The sequence below is a fragment of the Macrobrachium nipponense genome, chromosome 30 (assembly GCF_015104395.2).
Source record: "Macrobrachium nipponense isolate FS-2020 chromosome 30, ASM1510439v2, whole genome shotgun sequence".
In the NCBI taxonomy this organism is placed as follows: Eukaryota; Metazoa; Arthropoda; class Malacostraca; order Decapoda; family Palaemonidae; genus Macrobrachium; species Macrobrachium nipponense.
Window position 1 is genome coordinate 26,270,803 of NC_087218.1, and position 22,521 is coordinate 26,293,323.

Consider the following 22,521-nt stretch of genomic DNA (forward strand, 5'->3'; position numbering starts at 1 on the left):
AATAGTTCCGCATTGTTGGATAGCCTCCAGCTTCCTTTGAAGTCTTGGGCAGCCACTGCTGCTGCAGTTGCTGGAGCTTCTGGATCAACTGAGCCATCTGTGTAATATATGTTTTCAGCTGCCGTGTTCCTGATTGCTTCTTCTGCTGCAGTTTTCATTTGTGCTGCTGTGCACAGTGCTTTGTTTGCCGGTAGTATTGTGAAGTTATACCGGATTGGGACTTCGACCCAGGGAGGTGGTTTTTGGTATCCCTCAGGTGGGACATCCTTTGTTATGTGTTTCACTGTGTCCTGCATACCCAGTTCTCTCAGTGTCTGGAGTATACTGCCCGCATAGGTTTTGGGCGGGTTTAGTTCTTCATGCAGGTTTATACACGCTTGCATTTTGTTTTTGTGTGGTCCATTTCTGTCATTTATGGATAATAATGTTAGCCCGGATTACTAGATCTCTGTGGAAAATTAAGACATCTACTTCGCAGGAATGGTGCTTCATTTGTGGTTTATTGCCAGCAAAAATACAACTCCTTGAAAAGTTATTTTTTAAAATTAAACGGGAATATTTAAAGGTCTATGACCTACATTAGATGATAAATGAAACCGGCATTTTAGGTACAGAATCAGGAAAATGTACTACGTGCGTGTTTATGCAATTAAGATAAAATAAATGAAAATAATAAATGAATGGTACCTACTTTGAAAAGTTGAGAGTAACGTTAGGCTTGGAAGTTAAGGACGGTAGGTTCTTTAAGTAGATTTTTTTTTAGTGCTTGCCAGTGGTGAAAGTTAATTCAATTTCATGCGGCACTTCCGTGCAGGTCAAAATCAGTTTTCTCGTCAATATTACGTAACCAGATAATCTATATGATACAATGGAATATATATCATAGCCAGCAGATTTAAGCGATGGAGAGCCTAACAGAGAGCAATTGTCTTAGACCTGAAACGAAATTGAACTGATAGCAACTCATACTATCTAAGATAAGACAAAGAGCTGTTATAGAGAGACCAAGTTATGTTCCAACTGCTACTATGACACTAGAAAAAAAAATCAGACCAACACCTAACAAAAGCCCAATTCATTATGAATACAAAAGCAAGAAAAACTTTTGAAAATGAAGCAAACGAAAGCAAATATCTGAAACTAACGGAAGATTCCACCAGGACATGCCTCGAATATATAGAAATTAAACAAAACCAACAATAAAAAGAAGGTTAAAGATAGGAAAGCAAGAAATAATAGAACCAGTAAGGTCACGGGTCACCAAATAAATAAAAAAGAAATAAGCCAAAGAAGGATATATATACAAATTAAAAAGGAAAGCGGCATGTATGAAGAGGCGTATTATAAAAAAGTACTGATAATGATAAAGAAAACATATGAAGAATATAAAGAAAAGGTTAGGAATGAGATAATAAATGGCAAAAACAGACACAGGAAAACCTAGGAAAATAGATATGCTAAGAGGTAAGACTATTTCAGAAAAAGAATGGATCAGGATATACAATGAAAATAAGCAAGATACTCAGGAAGAAACCCTAGCGAAATAGCGTGTAAAACTCTGGAAAACAATAATATACCAAAAAGAGAGAAACAAAATAAGGGAGATATGAAATGGGAGGAAAAAAGTACAGTATAAAGGTGAAATGGAAGAAATGAAAAGACCAATAGCAAGATTAGGACAGCATTCGATATATATTAAGAGAACATATGGATGTAGTGTACGACCTAACAAAGACAGAAATTAAACACATGGAAGAATTAAGTCAATATAGCTGAGGAAGATATACAAAATCAACTTGGGAAAATGAATTCAAATAAAACACCAGGACCAGGCGGAATGAAACCAGCTCTGTTCAAACTGTGCTTACAGACCAGCACCCTTAAAAGAAATCGGCAGAATGTTTAAACAACATACTGAAAGGCACGAAAACAGAAAGCAGCTGGTTTAAGCACTTACACCCAAGAAACAACACTCCACAGTTAAAGACTTGGGCCAGTTGCGTTAACGAATGTTTCTTAGAAAAGCATATTAGAAATATAGGGAAAACAAATGAACTGTAATCAGGCTTTACCACACAAAGTTGAAGAGTTGATAATTTAGACATAGGACATAGATATAGTTTTGTGAAACAGTCATATCAGGAAAATAAAGACGAATTGATAGTTAGTATATTTTTATTTACAGATCTTCTGAGGGGGAAAGTTGGAAATAGGTAAGAATTTGTAACAGAATTATGGCATTACAGAGAAAAAAAACTTAACAAACGCTGAGGAATAAAACAAGCATGGGAGCCGTTTCAAAGGAAAATTACCTACTACTACTGCCCATACAGCTACCCCGGTCCCCGAACCCCGGGTCCATGAGACCATGACAGTTTAGGTTTCATAGGGACACAAAAACTTGACCAAAACGGAAAATACGTTATAGACCTAATGAAAAAATACGACCTAACGCTATTAAATGGTGATCCCAGCTGCAAAGGAGAGATAACCTGGAGTAGAGGAGATGAACAGCACTATAGACTTTGCTCTAGTCAACCAAAATATGTATAAAAACTATGAATGTATGGAGATAGATGAGGGAAAATATGAATATTACCTATCAGACCATCACCTCATAAAGGTCCAATTCAGAATGAACACTAAAGTAAGGAAAACATTCAGAAATGAAACAAATGAAATCAAATATTTGAAAGTTACAGAAGAGTCTTCCAGGAAATACTCTTGAATATATAGAATATAAAGTAAGCCAACAAGACAGAAAAGGAGAGCTAACCCAGTTGGAAGAAACAATGAGTGAAGCAAAAGCAAATAACCTAGAGAAGATAATCAAAAGAAGGTTAAAGATAGGAAAGCAAGAAGAAATAGAACCAGTATGGGTCACCAAAGAAACAAAGAAAGAAATAAGCCAAAGAAGCATACATAACAAATTAAAAAGGAAAACCACACGAATACAAGAAGAGATATTATGAAGAAGCATATCTTAAGCAAAACCAAAAACTACAGATAATAATAGAGAGCATATGAAGAATATTAAGAAAAGGTTAGCAATGATATAATGAATGATAAAAGCAGACAGGAAAATCTGGGAATATATAGACATGCTGAGAGGAAAGACGACAGCAGAAAAAGAATGGATACGGATATACGACGAAAATAAGCAAGAGATGAAAGAAGAAACCCTAGGGAAAGAGCTAGTAAAATTCTGGGAAACAATATACCAAAAAGAAGGAAACATAATAGGAGAAATGTGAAATGAAAGCAAGAAAGAACAGTACAAACATGACATGGAAGAAATAGTGAAAAGATTAGGACAGCAGATGAAATACCATATATCTTTAAGAGAACACATGCATGGAGTGTATGATCTAACAGTGACAGAGATTAGATCCATGGAAGAAACCAGCATAACAGAAGAAGATGTAAAAAATCAACTCGAGAAAATAAAGGCAAATAAAGCATCAGGGCCAGACGGAATGAAGCCAGTTCTGTTCAAACTACTCTTACAAAGTACCAACCTTCAAAAAGAATTGGCAGAATGTTTGAACAGCATGCTGAAGGGCAGGAAAACTCAGAGAAGCTAGTTTAAGTAAAAAACAACACTTACGCCTAAGAAACAAAACCCCACAGTCAAATATCATAGGCTAATTGCTCTAACAAATGCATCATATAAAATTTTCATGGCGATCCTGAAAACCAAAATAGAAAAGCATATTAGAAATATAGGAAAAATGAATGAACTGCAATCAGGCTTTACCGCACAAAGAGGGGAATCGATAATTTATATATTTTACAATATTGCACACAAGAAACGTACAGAAGAAAGGACCCATTATTTGTAGTATCAATAGACTTCCAAAAAGCATTTGACTCAGTTAATAGAAAAAAGCTAATTGAGGTTATGATGAAATATAGGCTGCACTCAGAAGTAATAAATGCAGTTGCAAAGATATATACAAATGATGTAACAAGCTATGCCTTAACAATATATAACAAATAGAGCTAAATGTAACTAATGGAATAAGACAGGGATGCAATGGCTCAACCATATTCTTTCTACTAATAACATACCTGATGGTAGAAAAATTAGAAAATATAACAGAAGGTTTTAGAAATGAAGTAATAAGGATAGTGGCACTATTATACGCAGATGATGGATTAATACTAGGACACACATTAGAAGAAATAACAAAAGCAATAAAAACCCTTATGGAAATAGCGAGTGAATGTGGCCTAAACATAAACAAGGACAAGAGTAACATACAACGACTGGTATAATATCGATGATGTGGAAAATATGGAGCACATAGAAGGAATAAAAATAGTTAAGCAGATTAAACACCTAGGAGTGACAATCAACAACATGAAAGACTGCTTCAGAGAACAGATAAAAAGGTCCCAAATTAAAGCAAAGTTGATGGCAAATATGGCTAATGCAGTCATCAATAAAAGCTGTAGCAGAGTAAAAATAGGAAAATTGTATTGCAAAGGATTAGCGATGCCATAATTCATGTATGCCATGGAATTCGTGAAATTTGACAAGGAAATTATAAATGAATTTCAGAAGAGAGACAATCAAGCATGTAGAGCAATTTTGAAAGCGTCAAGTTACACAGCAAGTTGTGCGTTAAGATCTGAAATAGGGGCCTCTTCCTGCCACTCAAGAGATATCAAGAATAAACTATTCTACCTGAAACATACATTGAAGAGTGGTGGAAATAGGCTCCTATATGAGATAACCATGAATCAGTATGAAAAAAACAAAAAACTGGATAATGCAGGTAAAAGAATATATGAAAGAACTAGATATAAACTTAAGTAAAATTGAAGCAGTTAAATACAAACAGTTAAGTGAAATAATAAACAATTGGGACAGAAAAGCATGGCAGACAGAAATGAATGATAAGTTAACGTTAGAATTTACAGAAAATATAAAGAAAACATAAGAGATGAAATCTGGTACGACAACGCTAAAAAAAACAATGCTGATCAGTAGGGCCAGACTAGGTATACTAGGATTAAATGATAGAAATAGGATAACAGGAGAAGATACAAAATGTTTATGCTGTGAGGAACAAAATGAAAATTTAGAACACTCCTCACTTTACTGTCCAGCATACAATGAGATTAGAAAAAGATACAGTTTTATGCAGCAACCATATCAAGAAAATAAAGAGGAATTAGTAGCAAATATACTCTTATTGGTAGATCTACTGAGGGAGGAAGTGGAGAATGGGAAAGATTTTATTAAAGAAATGTGGTATTTCAGAGAGAAGAAACTCAAACAAACACAAACAAAGGAGGAATAAAACAAGCAAGGGAGCCGTTTCAAAGTAATATTCCACCTACTACTACTACTACCACTAGTATACCTCACAAAATATCATCCACCCGAAATCAGCTTATCTCTTAAATTTGTAATGATTTGTATGGTTAAGTGAAGAAATGGCTGTAATAAATGTTTACAAAAAAAATGAGGCAGTTGTCCACAAATCAAATGTTTGTTCTAAGGCATCGTTAGTGCTAATTATCACCTTCGCCACATCAGTTCTGGTTCCACTGGTTGCTGTCTTTCGAAGTCATGGTATGGCATTTTTACTTCTCGTAGTACTCTAGATATATTTTTGTTGATCCGAAGTGTAGCAGTAGATAGCCGTCAATCTGGAAAGTTATCCAACTGGGATACAAAAAATAAGCGTGTCCTATGTTAAGTTTGACTTTAGGTAGAGTTCTAGCATAGCTTACCTACGTAGTACTAGGATAGCCTACCTAGGTCTAGTTGAAGATGTTCAAACAAAGCTGGGGACTAGGGTAAACAACCGACTGGACTAGCCGAGCCACTGACTACCGCGTTTGAGGCCACCCTCCGAAAAAGTACTTTTAACACATCCTGACACCGGAGGCGGAGATGGTCATCAGTCATGAGTTGTTGGTGGTGAGAGGAGGAGCTTGAGACCTCTACTCTCCTTTTGAAGTAGGTACCTAAGTACCTACCTATTTTCTCCAAAGTTAGAAATTAAGGCCATACCTATTTTAAGATTAAACAGAGGGTAATGAAAAGTCTGGTATACTACTATGCAGTGCACACTACCTCCATGACGCTTTCGAAATTTTTAGTAGGCTACTTACAACACAGAATATTCAGAAGATTGACGCCATCTCAATGTTTACGGGGTCGCTTGTGTCAATAGGTAAACTTCCCATTACATGTGCTAAATCCGCACACCACTTGTACCATACTACCTAGTACCTACCTATAGACGCTGGGGCACTTTCTTCACAAAAATCGTAAACAACGACTTTCAAACACTACATTTTTTAAGGAAACTACGGTTTTTGGTAGAAGAAGAAGCTTGCACTAGATAATTATTCAAATAAATAGTTAAACGACAGTATAAGGTCATGAATTGCATAAAATATTTTTACATTTTCATGATTATTGATAATTAGGTAATATAAAATATTTGTTGTTGAAAAAGTAACTACGTAGATTCCTGACTCAAGTATCAACAGTTTTGCTTGTGAATGGTACCTACGGCATTGTTCGCTCTCTTCAATTGTTTATCAGTGTTGTCAATTGGTATGTGTTTACCCTCCAAACTACGTAGGGAATAAATGAAATTAGCATATCTATTTGTAGTATATATATATTATGGCAATTTTATCATTATTGCAATACTATGACAACTAGAATTCATGGAAACAGTTTGTAAATGCATCGTCTGCTCGTATGTACTTCAGAAATATCTGTAATTTTTTGGGGTTAATTTGGTTGCAAAAAAAGGGTTAATAGACGTGAATTAAATAAAAATTTGAAGTAACAAAGTAAAGTTAAACTAAATATAATGATTAAAGTAAACAATTAAGGGAATAAAGCTTTGCACCTCATAAACTGTGTACTCGTGTGCTGCCCGTAACTGTGTTTTGTGGAGTGAGCGCTTAAGAACAAGAAACCGCAACGTAGTTCAAGTGCAATTTGGAGTGAATTAAGACTAAGACATGTATAATTACAATCAAATAAGCACTGTGGAGTTTCAGTTGTGATGGTAGTAAGGATAAAACTGCTGATTACTAGGTAAAAATTAATTTCAGTTCAAACCTTGACCCCGGGAATAAGAGGTTTCATACTTTCACTAATGTAGGCAACAAAATGTTTTATTGTGCTGATTACAATTGCAATCTTGAGTAAGATCAATAAACATTGCTTATATATGCTAACATTGTTAAAATGAGTGCTGGGAAGGCTTGGTTGTGGTTATGAACGGCACGTCACACGGTTGTCGCCATATTGGATTTCAAAACTGCCTTGAAAACATATTTTATGAAGACCTCACGTGCTTATTTATTTCGTATGGCACTTTCATATATCACATCATGTTGATGAAACTTCAATCTTTTGAATGGTATGCTTAAAGATGTAATTGTATTCTTGTTTCACCAATTAAATAGCGAGTGAATAAGACTGAGCCACGCGATGACAATGGCTCCACTGCCGTGTTTCCCCCTAGTGAACACCCTACTGTAAGATAGAGTTCAAAGGTAAATTTACAGGTTAATTACAGCTGACCGCCAAAAACTAACATCAAATTGTTAATAGCTAAGCAGCCAAAATACTACCTACCTATAGCGGTAGAAAACTGCAATTACCAAAGAAATACTTGCCAGGTCACTATTACTTAGATTAACGAAAAAGATTTTGTCAAAATTAAAGGGAACATACTTGCTAGGTATACCTAGGCTAGGCTACCTTTTATTTTTCTGTAAAAGAAAACTTGAGATGGCTTTGTCTGCCTGTCCTCACTTTTTATTTCCGCCCTTAGATTTTAAAAATATACTGTGTCTAGGACTGCAAATTGGTATGGTCATCATCCACCTTCCAATCATCAAACATACCAAGTTGCAGCCCTCTAGCCAGTAGTTTTTATTTTATTTTAAGGTTAAATTTAGCCATAATTAATACAGCGTTATATGGACACCACCAAAATATAGGTAGATCTGTTTTTGGCAGCCTTAATTATATGCTTTGCAGAAAGCTCAATTGTGCTAAAGAAACTTCAGCGCATTTTTTATTTGTTTTATTTTTTGCCAGGAATAAAATCTTTGCTATTTAGATAATTTTTGCATTGACCTGGTGTTTAGTAATTGTGCCTCAACTAATGTAGAATTTTATGATAAGTTTGTCCTGTTGTTCCAATCGACGGGACTATGGATTTTTTCAGACACATGCTTCGTCACTGGCTATGAGCTAATCAAATGGAGCAAAACCTATCCTAACTTAGAATATTGTGCTTACGTAACATAATCCGACCTAACCTAACCTGACATAAAGCCCCCCCCCTACCCCCCCCCCCCTTTGGACCCAACCACCCTTGTAACACTGAGCATAAAACGTGGACGGCCTAGGCTGACCCGTAACAGTAGTAGGTCCATATCATTATTATTCATGATTCATTGATGTTAAATGCTAAAAAATAGAATTGCAACATTTACTGTACTCAAAATTGCTGCTGCCTGACCATGATGATACCTGCCTTGGCTTCTTTGCAGCAGTTGGGAGCTTAAGCAAATCAGAAGTGCTTGATCTGGGTCTTATTGTATTCGGCTGGGAAAGCAAATCAGAGTCGGGAATTTGAGTGGATGAACACGTTTAATTAAATCCAGAAACATTTGAAATGAACACAGAACATGTTGTAGGTAATGAAAAAATCTGGAGAAAGACAATTTGAAACATGTTAAACTTGTCAATGGTCAATAATTCAGGGTCTAGACTAGACTGGCACATGGTAAACTTGGTTAATCTATGTCATAGATGACATGCTAATAGTAATTTGCTAGAATTAACATTTGTTAGGTTTATGGTAAAATTTTATTTGAAACCATGATCACATTTTGGACTTGACAATTTTATTTTACCTGTTTTGTAATGTGAGATTTAAATGTTTCGGATGTTCATATCTTTTGTTTTAAAGTTTTATATAACACTAGCAAAAGTCCCATGAGCACCATTTAGTATACCATCCTAGTTATAATGAAAAAGATGTAAATATCTCAGTAACAGTAAATTGTTCCTACACAATATACAAACCCTTGGTCCTTTTTTAATAGGAATTACTCAGGCCGAAGCTGGAACACGGCCGTTAAAATTCTTGAACAAGTTGCTTAGGCAATAATTACTGTCCGGTAGGCGGGAGACCTGCCAGCCCAGATGTAAACATTACAATTTTGCTTTTAGCAGTCTTCTGATGAAGACATGTTTGTTCCTACATGATATACAAACCCTTGGTCCTTTACATTAGGAATTACTTTTTTGAGAAGCTGGAACACTGCCATTCTTGAACAAGGTGGTTAGGCAGTAACTAGTGTCTGGTAGGCAGGTAGACCGGCCTGCCCGGATGTGAACACTCCACTTTGCTTTTGGCCATCTTCTATTAAAGACGTATGTTTGTGAGCTCTTGTTGACTAGCCGTTAATCACGATTTCCCTGTGGAATTTTCTTTTATTGTTTTTAATATTTTGAATACACTACTGTGTTTGATGTTAATAGTTAATTGGCTTTAATAATTGATATACAAACCCACTTCTTGTGATAAGCCTTGTGAGCTGCCTTTCCTCTTTTCGTGTTAAGGATCGGCGGCAAGGGTGTATCTCCACCCTTATCACTTATTTGTTCTTTAATGTCAGGGCGGGACAGTATATTTATTTGACATTTACGCCTACACTTTGGGGAATTACCGAGAGGGAATTCAGAAGTTTGCCCTTTTCACTAGCTTATTGGGTGAAATGGTGGGGGGCTGTGTAGTTTTGATATTTGAGGGATCTCCTATCATTTCAGAGGGCAGTGTCCTTGGATATGAGAGGAGTATCCTTCTTTTTTAATCATATTTTCTTTTTTTTACTGGCTAACAGTGAGCAATAATAGATTACAGTAGTAGATGGTTGAATATTTCTTCGTGTTGGCTATCCTAGCCTATGAATTGTACCTGTGACTCATTAGCATGCTGTGACATTGGCCCTCGAGTAAGTCTACTGTTCCCCTGCTAAGAATCATATTAATTTGCTGCTTTTATCCTGGAGATTCGTCACTGGACAGCATCTACTTCTGCTGGTGACTGTGCTTTGTCCTTTAGAAGAAGTCTTGTGGAAGTTGGCGAAGAAGTCGAGGAGGAAGACAGCTCATCAAGTGTCGTCATTGTCCTCTTTGTCTTCGTCGTCATCATCATCTTCTTCAGCTTCCTCCCCTTTGACTTCTCAGACTCTCTTTTTGGAGAAGGAGAAGGTAGTCTCCCCCGCCCTAAGAAGTCATCACGTAACTTTTAAGGGTCTGCCTCCTTGAACTGAGGTGGCCGTCGGCTCTCCTGTTCCTTCGGGAAGAGGAACTGTCACACTGTCCCCAAGGTCTTATCATGTCGGGAGCCTTAGAAGTGCAAACTTCAGTTCACACTTCTGCTGCTAGTCCTAGAGGTCTGCCTCTAAGAGTAGTTCCATGTCGTTCGCTCATTCACGAGCTTCCCTGAGTGTATGCAAATCTGTGGATTTGCGTGCATCCTGAGTCATTAATGTTGAGTCCGCTCACCATCATGACTTGGGCATGGAGCAGAAGAAAGGAGCGAGTTGCTTTGGTGACACATCTTGCCAGCGATCACTTTCAAGGTGACTGCTTGGTTCCTAGGGTCGACGTGATGGTCTTGCGAGACTGTACACTCGGTGAGACCGGTATTAGGTTCCCCCATTTAGTCCTCCTGAGAGGTTTTGAACTCGAGGGGGACTGGGAAGCGTTGGGAGGACGGTTCCAGCTCTCACCAGTCAGTTGCACAGTCAACTCCTCTGCAGATGGTTATGTCAATTGTACACTCTCTCAGAGAGCAAACAGTGGAAGTGGCTTGGCACCTTCATCACATTGCAAAGAATGTGTTGGACTAGAAGCTAGATACGGTCTCATTAGGACCTCATTTATATCTTTCGTCCTTCAGGGAGGCCCACAGGGCCTTGGAACTCCATTTTCCTTGGACCGGTGGTGGATGTTCTACAGGTTGTGTTTTCTTACCCAGTTCCTTCAAGAGGACAAGTTGCATCTCACCTGTGGTGTGCAGTTCTAGAGGTGAGAAGGATGCGAGAGTGACTGGCTTCTCCCTCTTCCCCCCTCCTTGCCCTTCTACTCCTCTTCCTTTGGGTTGAGGATAGGACTTGAACTTACACTTGCTGGTCAGGCGTTTGATGCGGTAAGCCTACATATTGAGTTTTCTTTCTGTTTTTGTTATCAGAATCATAGAGGCAATCCTGTCCCTTCCTCTAGCAAGGGAAGAAAGGAGACTGGCAATTATGCCAAGCCTTCCCAGAACTAGCATTAATGCCTCCGACTCTAAATATTCTTCCCAGACCCTTTTTCAGATGAGTTACAATTCCTCGCTCATTTTGAAAAGGCCCAGAAGTCTGACTCTTGATCATGCAGCTCTTATACTCTGATCAAGCTGTCAGAGACAGGACGCACCTTGCTCTTATGACCATGAAGAATAGCCCAGTCAGTTCTAGAAGCTCACTCAGATTCCTCCCACCAGTCAGTGAGTCTTCCTAATGTAAGAGACCGAGGGTTTGTATTTGTCCCTACACGATATACAGACCCTTGGTCCTTTATATATTAGGAATTACTTCCAGTCTAGGCTGGAATATGGCCATTAAATTCTTGAACAAGGTGGTTAATCAGTAACTGCTGTCTGATAGATGGGTAGGCCCGCCTGCCTGGATGTAAACACTCCACTTTGCTTTCAGTCGTCTTCCGATGGATGCGGACGTATGTTTGTGAGCTCTTGCTGACTAGCCGTTAATCAAGATCTTCCTGGTAGGTTAATAATTAATATTCAAACCCACTTTTTGTGATGGCCTTGCTAGCCACCTTTCTGCTTTGTGTTAAGGGTCGGCAGCAAGGGTGTGCTAACACCCTCATTACATATTTCTCCCTTTAATATCACGGCGAGACGATATATTCATCCAAAATTTACGCTTATGCTTTGGAAATTGCCAATGGGAACTTTGGAGGTTTGTCTTTTGCATTTCTTCTGGTATTTCCTCTTCTCTTTCGTCCTTTCACTAGCTTATCAGACGAAGATAGAGGAGGGGGCATGTGTGTTGGTGTTTGTGGGATCTCCTCTCATTTCGGAGGGTGCGATGCCCTTGGATGCGAGAAGAGTATCTTTTTTTTTAATCATATTTTCTTTCTTTTACAGGCTAACAGTGGTAATAGTTAATTGCAGCAGTAGATGGTTGGATATCTCTTCGTGTTGACTATCCTAACCTTGGAATTGTACCTGTAACTTGTAGCATGCTGTGATAATAATAATAATAATAATATCCTTTATTTCAGCTCAGGGCCACATACATGGAATATAAAAAATACAGACAGTAACATACACAATCTAGATGCATGAGACAACATGAAACAACGTGTGTGTACTGTACCCCTGCTGGAAATCATATTCATTTGCCATTGTTATTGTGGAGTTTCATCACTGGACAACACCTTTGCCGCTGTCTTGTGATTGTTAACTCTATTTCTGCTGGTAAATGTGCCTCATCCAGTAGAAGAAGTCTTGCAGAATCTGGAGAAGTCGAGGAGGAAGAGACCTCGTCAAGTGTCGTCATCTTCCTCTTCGTAATCATCATATTTTTCTTCAATCTCCACCCCTTCAACTTCTAAGGCTCCCTGCCAAAGAAGGAGAAGGTAATCTCCCCCCCCCCCCCCCCCCAAGACATCTCATCACAGGATTTCTAAGGGTCTGCCTCCGCGAACTGAGGAGGCAGTTGGATCTACCGCTGGCTCACATGTTCCTTCAGGAACAGGAACAGAAGCGCAAACTTCAGTTTGCACTTTTGCTGCTAGTCCTAGATGTTCTGTCTCTAAGACTCATTCCATGTCGGGGGCTCGTTTGCAAGATTCCCTGAGTACACATAAATCTACGGATTCACATGCATCCAGAGTCAGTGATGCTGAGTCCGCTCACTGTCACAACTCAGACACGGAGTGGAAGAAAGGAGTGAGTTGCTCAGGTGATTCATGCCTTGCTGGTGATCGCTCTCATGGTGATTGCTCGGTACCAAGGGTTGACGTGATGGTCCTACGGGACCATGCACGCAGTGAGATTGGTAGGGGGTCCCCCATTCAGTCCTCTTGAGAGGTTGCAGCCTCTATGAGGACTTGGACGTGTTGGAGGACGGTACCGGCCCTCGCCAGTCAGTTGCACTTTCAACTCCATCCAGACCACGGTCACGTTCATGTGGCTGACCGGTCTGTGGCGGTGAACGTTTCTCCTGCTGTGCAAGAGTTTTGTAACCCTCACCGGGAAAGCGTTTCTCCAGGGCGAGAATGCTCTCTTAGGCTCATGTAGCAGCCATCACCGCAGGTTGATGGCTACCCACGACTCGCTTCTCCTACTAGTTCTGCTTGCAAGGCGAGCAAGAGCGTCCAATATTTCTCACCTCTTCCCTCTACTTCCTATGGCTACACTGGGAGGGGCGAGGTGAATAGGAGGGATCCTGTAGAGTGCTCTCCGTAGGATTCACCGTCAGGGAACTACGTTCCTGGAAGGATCTTGGAGTCCAACTGGATGTACGTTCACGTCGTTGAGGAAGGATCTTCTGTCAATGACGGAGAGACCTCTCACTGTCTCGACATCTGATGTTTAGATTCTTAGGATTCGAACATCTGAAGACTATGTTCTCCCTGGCTTTCTCTCTCCTTTGGACGGATTTCAAGTCTCAGTCTCCTGTAGGTTCTTGCGTTTTGGGAGCATTGAGTGCATATTCTGTTGAATTATACTCTCATTCCAGTCTTAAATGCTTGCATATAGGACTGTTTTTTTATGCCTGTTCCTCCTCGATACCTACAGGAGTTGAGGAGGGCCCCTCCCCAATGATCATTTAACAAATGATCAGTGTTATGGTTGTCTGTAATTTCCAAAACACTCGGGCGAGAAAGACATCCCCGGTAACTATTATTACAAAAATCAGGAGTCTCGCTAAGCCATTAAATTCCTTGGAATTTCTGGCATTCTTAGAGTGATTTGGTTTTCTGTTATTTCCAAATCTGGAGTCTGTCCAAGCACCTGGATCCCTTGGTCTCACTGGTGCCTGCCAAGTGCTCGGCTTCATCATATTGCCAAGTACCAAGGCAAAACAAGGCTCGCCCAATTATTGTCTTACAAAAGTTGGGTTTTCTTGCCAAGCGTGAGAATTCTTATGAATTCTAGTGCTCGCTGAGCGCTCACTGTCATGAGCGCTTGGATAGCGAGACAAGCCTTTACCAGTGCAGATGAATTTGCTCTTCATTCTGGTTTGGAGTTATGCAGAGCGGTAAATGGTCAAGTATCGTCCTTGTGACCATAGGGTCCAAACACATAGGACAACAGACACGGAATCCCTCTTTACTCTTCTTCTTGGAGCTTCGGCCTCGAAGGAGAACAGTTGATTGGGAAGAAGTGATAGTTCTTTGCTGACGATTACCACTCATAATTGTATAGTGGTGATCTGCTCAGCTCACTCGACTCGGCACAACCAGAAAGCTCTGCCGAGCTGAGTGCTCGGCTCTAACAAACGAACTCTGCTCTTGATCGGTGTGGTTCCTTGCCATGACAAAGCAGAGCGGTGAATGGTCAAGTATCGTCCTTGTGACCATAGGGTCCAAACACATAGGACAACAGACACAGAATCCCTCTTTACTCTTCTTCTTGGAGCTTCGGCCTCGAAGGAGAACAGTTAATTGGGAAGAAATGATAGTTCTTTGCTGACGATTACCACTCATAATTGTATAGTGGTGATCTGCTCAGCTCACTCGACTCGGCACAACCAGACGGCTCTGCCGAGCTGAGTGCTCGGCTCTAACAAACGAACTCTGCTCTTGATCGGTGTGGTTCCTTGCCATGACAAAGCACCCTCCCTTCCTGTGTTGCAGCGAGTTTTTCATGGTGGTCTTTGTCTTCGTCATCTGACACCTCCTAACCTCCCTCTTCGAAGGCTTCCACAGTCTAAGAAGAGGAAGGTAATTCTTCGCCCCCTACCTAAGACAAGACTTCTAAGGGTCTGCATCCTTTCCCTGAGGAGGGATGAATTGGCTATCTTTACAGCTCACCTGCTCCTTCCGGAATGGGAACCTGGACACTATCCCCAGAATATAGTTTCTCGGGAGCCCCAGGCGTTCGAACCCAGGTACGTTCTTCTGTCTCTGGTTCCAAGGATGCTGCTCATGGAACTGGGGCTGTGTCGGGTACTTATGTACAAGTCTCTCCGAGTGTACAACCTCCAAGGGGTGGTCGTACATCCACAGTCAGTGATAGGTAGTCTTCTCTCCATCATGGCCATGGCACAGGGCAAGATAAGGGACAGAGCTGCGTTGGTGGCTCGGGCCCACCTGTGAAAGCCAGGAATGGCTATTCTTCAGGTGCCAAGATCGATGTCGCTGTTCCTCGGGACAAGGCATCTGAAGGAGATAGTAGGAGGTCGTCGGTGTAGTCCTCTTCGTGAGGTTTGATCATGAGAAGATAGATGCGTAAGAAGACATGACAAGTTCTTGCCAACTTTTACTGCTTTTAACTCCGCTCAACTTTCACTCACGTTTGCGTGAACAAAACAGTTGTAGGAAATGAATGATTCGTTTGACAGAGTGAGAACACCGCAAGTTCAGAGAAGAGTTGGCAAGAACAGTCAATCCTCCTCTCTCTTTTTCCCCTCTACTTCCTGGTTACACAGGAATGAAGAAGGGAACAAGGAATTCTATGGAGTCTACTCCCAGAGTTTGAATCCAAGAGACTATGTTTTGGTTCAATCTTAGGATCTTACTGAACATATGTCAATCTGTTCAGGAGGGATAGCACCGAGAAGTTTGAACACATCTCCGGTGCTACTGTTTTGGGAACGACCAGTTCGGCTTGAACTAGTTGTCTTCGGTGTCCTGTTATCACTGTAGAAGTCTCTCTTCGGGACAACTTGACCTTCTATCTCTTCATTAGAGAATGGAGGAGGTCTGTTCCAATCCTTATTCTTGTTTCTCGAATGAAGAAGAATTAGGGTGGAGCACGATTTACAGGAACGTACAGAGTGAGAACACCGCAAGTTCAGAGAAGAGTTGGCAAGAACAGTCAATCCTCCTCTCTCTTTTTCCCCTCTACTTCCTGGTTACACAGGAATGAAGAAGGGAACAAGGAATTCTATGGAGTCTACTCCCAGAGTTTGAATCCAAGAGACTATGTTTTGGTTCAATCTTAGGATCTTACTGAACATATGTCAATCTGTTCAGGAGGGATAGCACCGAGAAGTTTGAACACATCTCCGGTGCTACTGTTTTGGGAACGACCAGTTCGGCTTGAACTAGTTGTCTTCGGTGTCCTGTTATCACTGTAGAAGTCTCTCTTCGGGACAACTTGACCTTCTATCTCTTCATTAGAGAATGGAGGAGGTCTGTTCCAATCCTTATTCTTGTTTCTCGAATGAAGAAGAATTAGGGTGGAGCACGATTTACAGGAACGTACAAATATACTAATATATTCTCCTCGCGACATGCTTCTGTTATCAGCTGCATTATCCTAGTAATAGGCACATACAGGCAGTCCCTAGTTATCGGCGAACTCAGTTATCAGCGATCCGGTTTTATGGCGCTTGTCTAGCCCCATAAAATCTGCAATTTATGGTGCCGTAATGGGACGAGTTCTGGTTATGACGCCATAAGGGTTCTAATGGAGTCCCATGGTGCTTATGGCATGCCATAAGGGTACTTATGGCACCGATAACCAGTTATCAGCGCCATAAGCGCCATTATTGCTCCATAAATCACTGAGTTTCAGTTAATTGTGGTTTTCACTTATAGGCACACCCCTGGGAACGGAACTGGAACCCCCGCCGATAACCAGGGACTACCTGTATCTGTAAGTTAATTCTTCTGGTATGTGACCAACACGAATATAGCTTCTCTTAATTAATGTGAAACTCAATACAGCGTTTGGGCCTTCCAAGAGTTTCTTGTTTTGATTTTTAGGTGACCAGTGTTATTGTTGGCAAACAACACCACAACATTTGCATTATCACCGAACAAGAGGGTTTCTCTCCCTCCCATTTTGGTTAAAATGCAGATGTTCAAGTGTAGTATCTTTTTTGTGCTTGATATTTCTAAGCCAAACACATTCCATCATGGAATACACTACCAGTCAACCCAGTATAAGGAGTCGATCGAGGGACAGACCACTACCTTTGCTCCAAGATTCTGTTCATCTTAGTATCGTTTCTCCTCTATTGAGGATTAATTACCAATTCGAATTTCTCTGCCCAGCCATCACAGACTCCTATGGGGTCTCGCATTTTTGGGAGCCTCGAGTGCGCGATCTATTGAAGTTGCTCTCTTGATCCAGTTCTTAGAAGTCTGCATCTAAGACTGGTTCTGTGCTTATTCCTCCTTGATTTCTTCAGAAGTCAAGAGAGGACCTCCGATAATCGTTCTTACGAAATTTGGGAGTCGTGCTGAGTGCTGAATTCCTTAAAATTTGAGCTTTTGCTGAGCCTTTGGATTCTTTGGAATCACGAGCTCTCAGATTGCCAGGGACTAATGATTAAGATATATATAAAAAGTAATTGTATGTATATACGTAAATGCATATTAGAGGAAAAAGAACTGTCTATGTATATACTATAAAGAAATGTGATTGATTAATTATTCCTAAGGTTTTTATGATAATGTGTATATCTTGTCCTTTCAGGTCTGTGGATCAAAGAGGCAGAATATCGTGAACAGCCAGATATCCGCTTTAAATATCAAGTTTTACTTATTACAGAAACATCGGTTGGTCCTCTTATCTGGTCTAGCAATTCAATATTTAATGATTTGTTGAAAAAATATTTACGAACTCCTTTAATAAAGGTACGGATAAATAAGGCTAGTTAGTATGTATCTACATACTATATAGATCATATCTTGATTTGCTTTTATATATGCATGCAGTGATTTTGAATTATTGTCATATTTCTTACTGGCATAATATTTAGCTACCGTGTACACTATTGACTTGTCTTAGCTGTCTGTATTATGTACAGTTAAACCTCTTTATATTACTGATGTTTATTTTAGGTAAATGAATGATTAGTCTTAGGTTTTTGCTGGCCATTACAGTTTTGCTACATCCTTGGATACCCGTCTGCTTTCTCTTACCTCATTACTTACAGATTTAGTTAGTTTTCTTGCATGTGTACGTATATGGAGAAGGAACCAGATACTATTTGACGTTATGTTTGGTAAAGGGAATTATCATTGCAAAATTTCAAAATCAGAAATGAGATAAATAAGATGTACACTAATACATTATATGCCTCTTTATTACATATAATTTATCCTGCAGGAAGGATGTAACTGAAAAATGCAGTGCTGTATATCTGAAGGGTATGTGTGTTTGGTATACATGCATGGCTCCAAATAACTGATTCGTCGGTCAACATTCCACTGAGGAGTGAGAAATGTGTATTTTTGGTGATAGAAATTCACTCTTGACGTGGTCCAGAAGTCACGTAAAGACGTTGGTCCCGTTCCTTATTAACCACTGGTTCCATGCAATGTAAAAACATCATGCAAACAAATAAACAAAGATTCCTTGTTCAAAACAAAACATTAAATTTGTGTATTCACAAATAGATTTGCACATTGAGAGATTTTGATCACCTTGCCAACTGGAGTGAAGCAAGACCCTTAGGTATGTGCAATGACACAGTTAAAATTAATTTTTTATTTGGGTAACTTACCCAGTAATTATAACGAAGTAGTCGCTATAGATTCTACTTCTATGGCAGCTTGAATTTAATACTCTTCTTGAACCAAACAAAAACTTCTTTCAGTTTTCTTCTGAAGATTGAAAAATAAATCCACAAAATTACTGTGTTAACATGTTTACCTATAAGTATTTACATTTTATTTTACTCAACACTCGAGTACTTTCAGGCCCTACCTGTGGCCATTTTTCAAGAGATGTGTAGGTTGTCAGCCTGGGTCAAGGCCCAGCAGTCTTCTGCTATGCATTTCATGAAAAAGGGCCACAGATAGGGCCTGAAAGTACTCGAGTGATGAGTAAAATAAAATGTTAATACTTATAAGCAAACAAGTTATGCACAGTAATTTTGTGGGTTTCTTTTTCAATACTCTTCTTCTTCTGTCAAGTAGGTGACTAGACTCCACCCACTGTCTGGGAAGGAGAGGAACAACTTCATGAAAAGAACTCAATTTGTTTCTGCCATCCTAGAGCTAACACTGTTGTAGGAGTGCAGCTTGTCTTTTGGAATTTGGCATTGTTGCTTCCCGATTTGGTGAAACATTGTTATTTGGTTGCCTTCGGCACTGAATTCATTTGTGATTTTGTTGTTATTTTGTCTATTGCAATACACCCCCTGAACACCTGAACTAGCCCTGGTCACTTACCAGCCCGAACCATCATTTATTAAAAATTTACCAAATCTTTGGTTAAAATAAACGATCAGTGTTGCCAATCTCCTGGCAAACACCCTCGTTACCTAGTTACCAGCCCACCGCTAGTAGCCCTGCCTCACGGGCCGGTCACACCTGCCCTCTCACGTCAATCACTTATCGTTCGCGGTGGAGTACAGATGTATCCACAGCGAACTCCTTTTTGGTCTTGCCCGGCCTTCATTTGCACCTTTGATTTGATTGATTTTGGTGACGAATTATGCATCCCTTTGGATTACTGTTGGATTGCTCTTAATACCTTGTCATCAGACATTGATTCTGCAAAGGAAGAAACAACACAAGCTACGACAACGGCTACTGCATTCTCGGCCACGACATCACAGAAAACGACGAGCGGAAGTTCAACAACGTATCGTCTTTGCCAACAATGCAAGAAAAGGATGAGTACCCTATGACACGATAGTCATTCCTTATGCGTAAATTGTAGGCCTGTTCAATATAATGTAAAGACCAGATGTTTGGAATGTCAGGAGTGGTCTTTGGACCAGATGTTAGGGTATCTCAAACGTAGGAAAGGTCTTGTATTAAGAAGTAAGTGTAGATCAAGATAAAGACTTAGAGACAGTGCTCTTTGAGACTTGAGAGTAGGCTGACATCGAGTATGACATCTCTGTTAACTTGATTTTATTTTTGTACAAGATTAAGTGAGGATAGATCGAGCAATAGGGATACTGCAAAATTACTAATCGTTCTTTTTTCCAGCTCCCCTGCCTGTTCCAGAACCAGCCCTAACCGGTGCTCGGGGTTATGGGGATCCGCAAGCCCACAGGGCAGGATCCGCCGTCCCCCCTGGCGCGGAGCAGGCAGTGTTGGCAGCAGAGATTCCCCTTCCCTCGATGTGTAAGTTCTCAGGATGATAAAAACTTAGGTCAGATATAGACGAGTAGGGATAATAGGCTACATAGTGTTTAGTTTAGAAAGAGAAGTGCAGGCTTCTTCGGGTCAGTTTTCTATTAAAAGTAGTAGTTTATAGAGGCACAGTGTCCTTAGAGCATCTTTAGGCTTTTTCCTGCTTCGAGTTCCTTGCATCAGAAGCTTTTAAGGCCATGGTTGGTCTTTCAAATATGCTCCTTCGTCGTTAAGGTTACTTTCCTCTACGTATACGATACGATAATTGTTAATATCAACTAAATTCTCCGTTCAATGCATATTGACTTTACGATATTCAGTATGGAGAGAAATCGAATAAAATTAACTACAGTTAGCCTAGTGTTCACGATGATATATCGTATGCATATTCAGTAGCCTAGCCTAAAGTATTCGCAGTACAACATATCGATAGTTATTTTTATATTGGCTAACGCTGTAGGCTCAAGGCATTCTGACTTCTGATAATTCAGTACAGGTGTAATTGAAAACGAACGAGAATCCGATCGGAGGATAATTAATATGAATGTAATCGAACAGAATGAAGATCGGATTCTGTCCGACTAAAGCATTATAATTGTATTATATGTATCATCATATTAGCCCGTAGTATAAACACTTAACTCGGCAGTCATTCCCGCTGGGAAATCAGCGGATGACGAATATGGGTTTGCGTCGCCGTATCCATCTCATTCTCTCCTGATTGCCTAAAATGACTAACGTAACAACTCTCACTTATGCCAAGTTTGTACAAACGTCTTGAAGGAGACGTGTGTTCAACTATGTTGACATTTAATATAGTCAATGAGGTATCTATCTTGGGGCATATAATCAGATGGCAGATATAAGGAATTCGTATGTATGACGTCTTCATACGTTTAACCGACTATTGCCGTCAGTAATTACATTGCGCTTATGTCAATTTACAGTTACAAATTATTACCAGTCGTATTATCAAATTACAATGACAACTGAAATTAAATATTAGCCTAATAAAGTTAATTTAATTACCTTTAAATATTATTTTATTACTTTTCAATTAAATTACAATTACACTAGCTTGTCGTCAAACAGCACTATTGTAAGGAGGTGTGGCTTAGACAGACAAGGATGCCGGCTAGTCTGTTTTTGTTTTTGTTTTTTTCCTTGGCTCCAGATTCAACCATATTACTTGGTCTCTGCTAATGTTTTTGTCCCTATGTTTAGCATATTAATGAATATCTGGATACTTAACTTATGGAACGAAGTCCATACTGTTCGTCTTACGATGTATTTAAGTTACAAAATTTGACTGATACGTCTCATTAGAAGCTAGTTTTTCCATCGGGTTAGATGGCGTTAAATTTAGGATTCCGTTCGTTTTTCACTCGTTTTCATAGGTATTACGAACCTTACACTTTTTATACTTTATTAATCCTTTGTCTGTGTAAAAAAAAAACAACAACAGTAATGAGCTCTTTCATGCTATTAGTTTCTTTTACCACGGCTGCGTTTGAATTCATACAAAAGCTCGGGACTTCTGTCCAGGTTGCTGATGCACGTAATTTTGCCTTATTAGCTTCAGCTGCATTTATAACATGAATACAGTAATTACCGTCGCACGCGGATGAATACAATAACGGATGTTGCTATACGATTCGATACTGGCATTACGCTGAGATCAATACAATAAAGTGATGTTGTTATAGGAGTCGATCGCATTAACAACAAGTTCTCGTTCGGTTTGTTCATAGCTGTACGGAGTTATACGTATATTATCGTTAAGAATACCCTTACCTTTTAACTTAGAATAGCGTGCAATTTACGGAGGTGGAAATGTTAGACGATTGTAATTTCATCTTCTCTCTCTCTCTCTCTCTCCTCTACTCTCCTCGTAACTCTCTTTCTCTCTCTCTCTCTCCTCTCATCAGTTCTTACTTCCCTGATTTTATATTCTCACTTACTTCCCTGATTTTATATTCTCACTTACTCTTACTGATTTATATTCTCTCTTATCTTAGACGATTGTCTCTCTCTCTCCTCTCTCTCTCTCTTCTCTCTCTCTCTCTCTCTCGTCTCTCTCTCTCTCTCTACTTTTCTGATTTCATATTCTCTCATCCATATTTTATTCGCTCTCCTACCAACACTGGACTCATTGGGCAACAGAGGTTTTT

General features: G+C 39.7%; 1 protein-coding gene across 1 annotated transcript in view; it reads left to right on the forward strand.

The window, feature by feature from the left end:
* The first annotated feature begins 5,209 nt into the window (after window positions 1-5,209).
* LOC135202385 (transmembrane protein 231-like) overlaps window positions 5,210-22,521 on the forward strand; it is a 62,262-nt gene continuing 44,950 nt past the window's right edge. Inside the window, exons 1-2 of the mRNA XM_064231763.1 lie at window positions 5,210-5,584; window positions 17,733-17,893. Coding sequence (XP_064087833.1) covers window positions 5,446-5,584; window positions 17,733-17,893 — 300 coding nt within the window. The 5' untranslated portion in view covers window positions 5,210-5,445. The remainder of the gene's footprint in view (window positions 5,585-17,732; window positions 17,894-22,521) is intronic.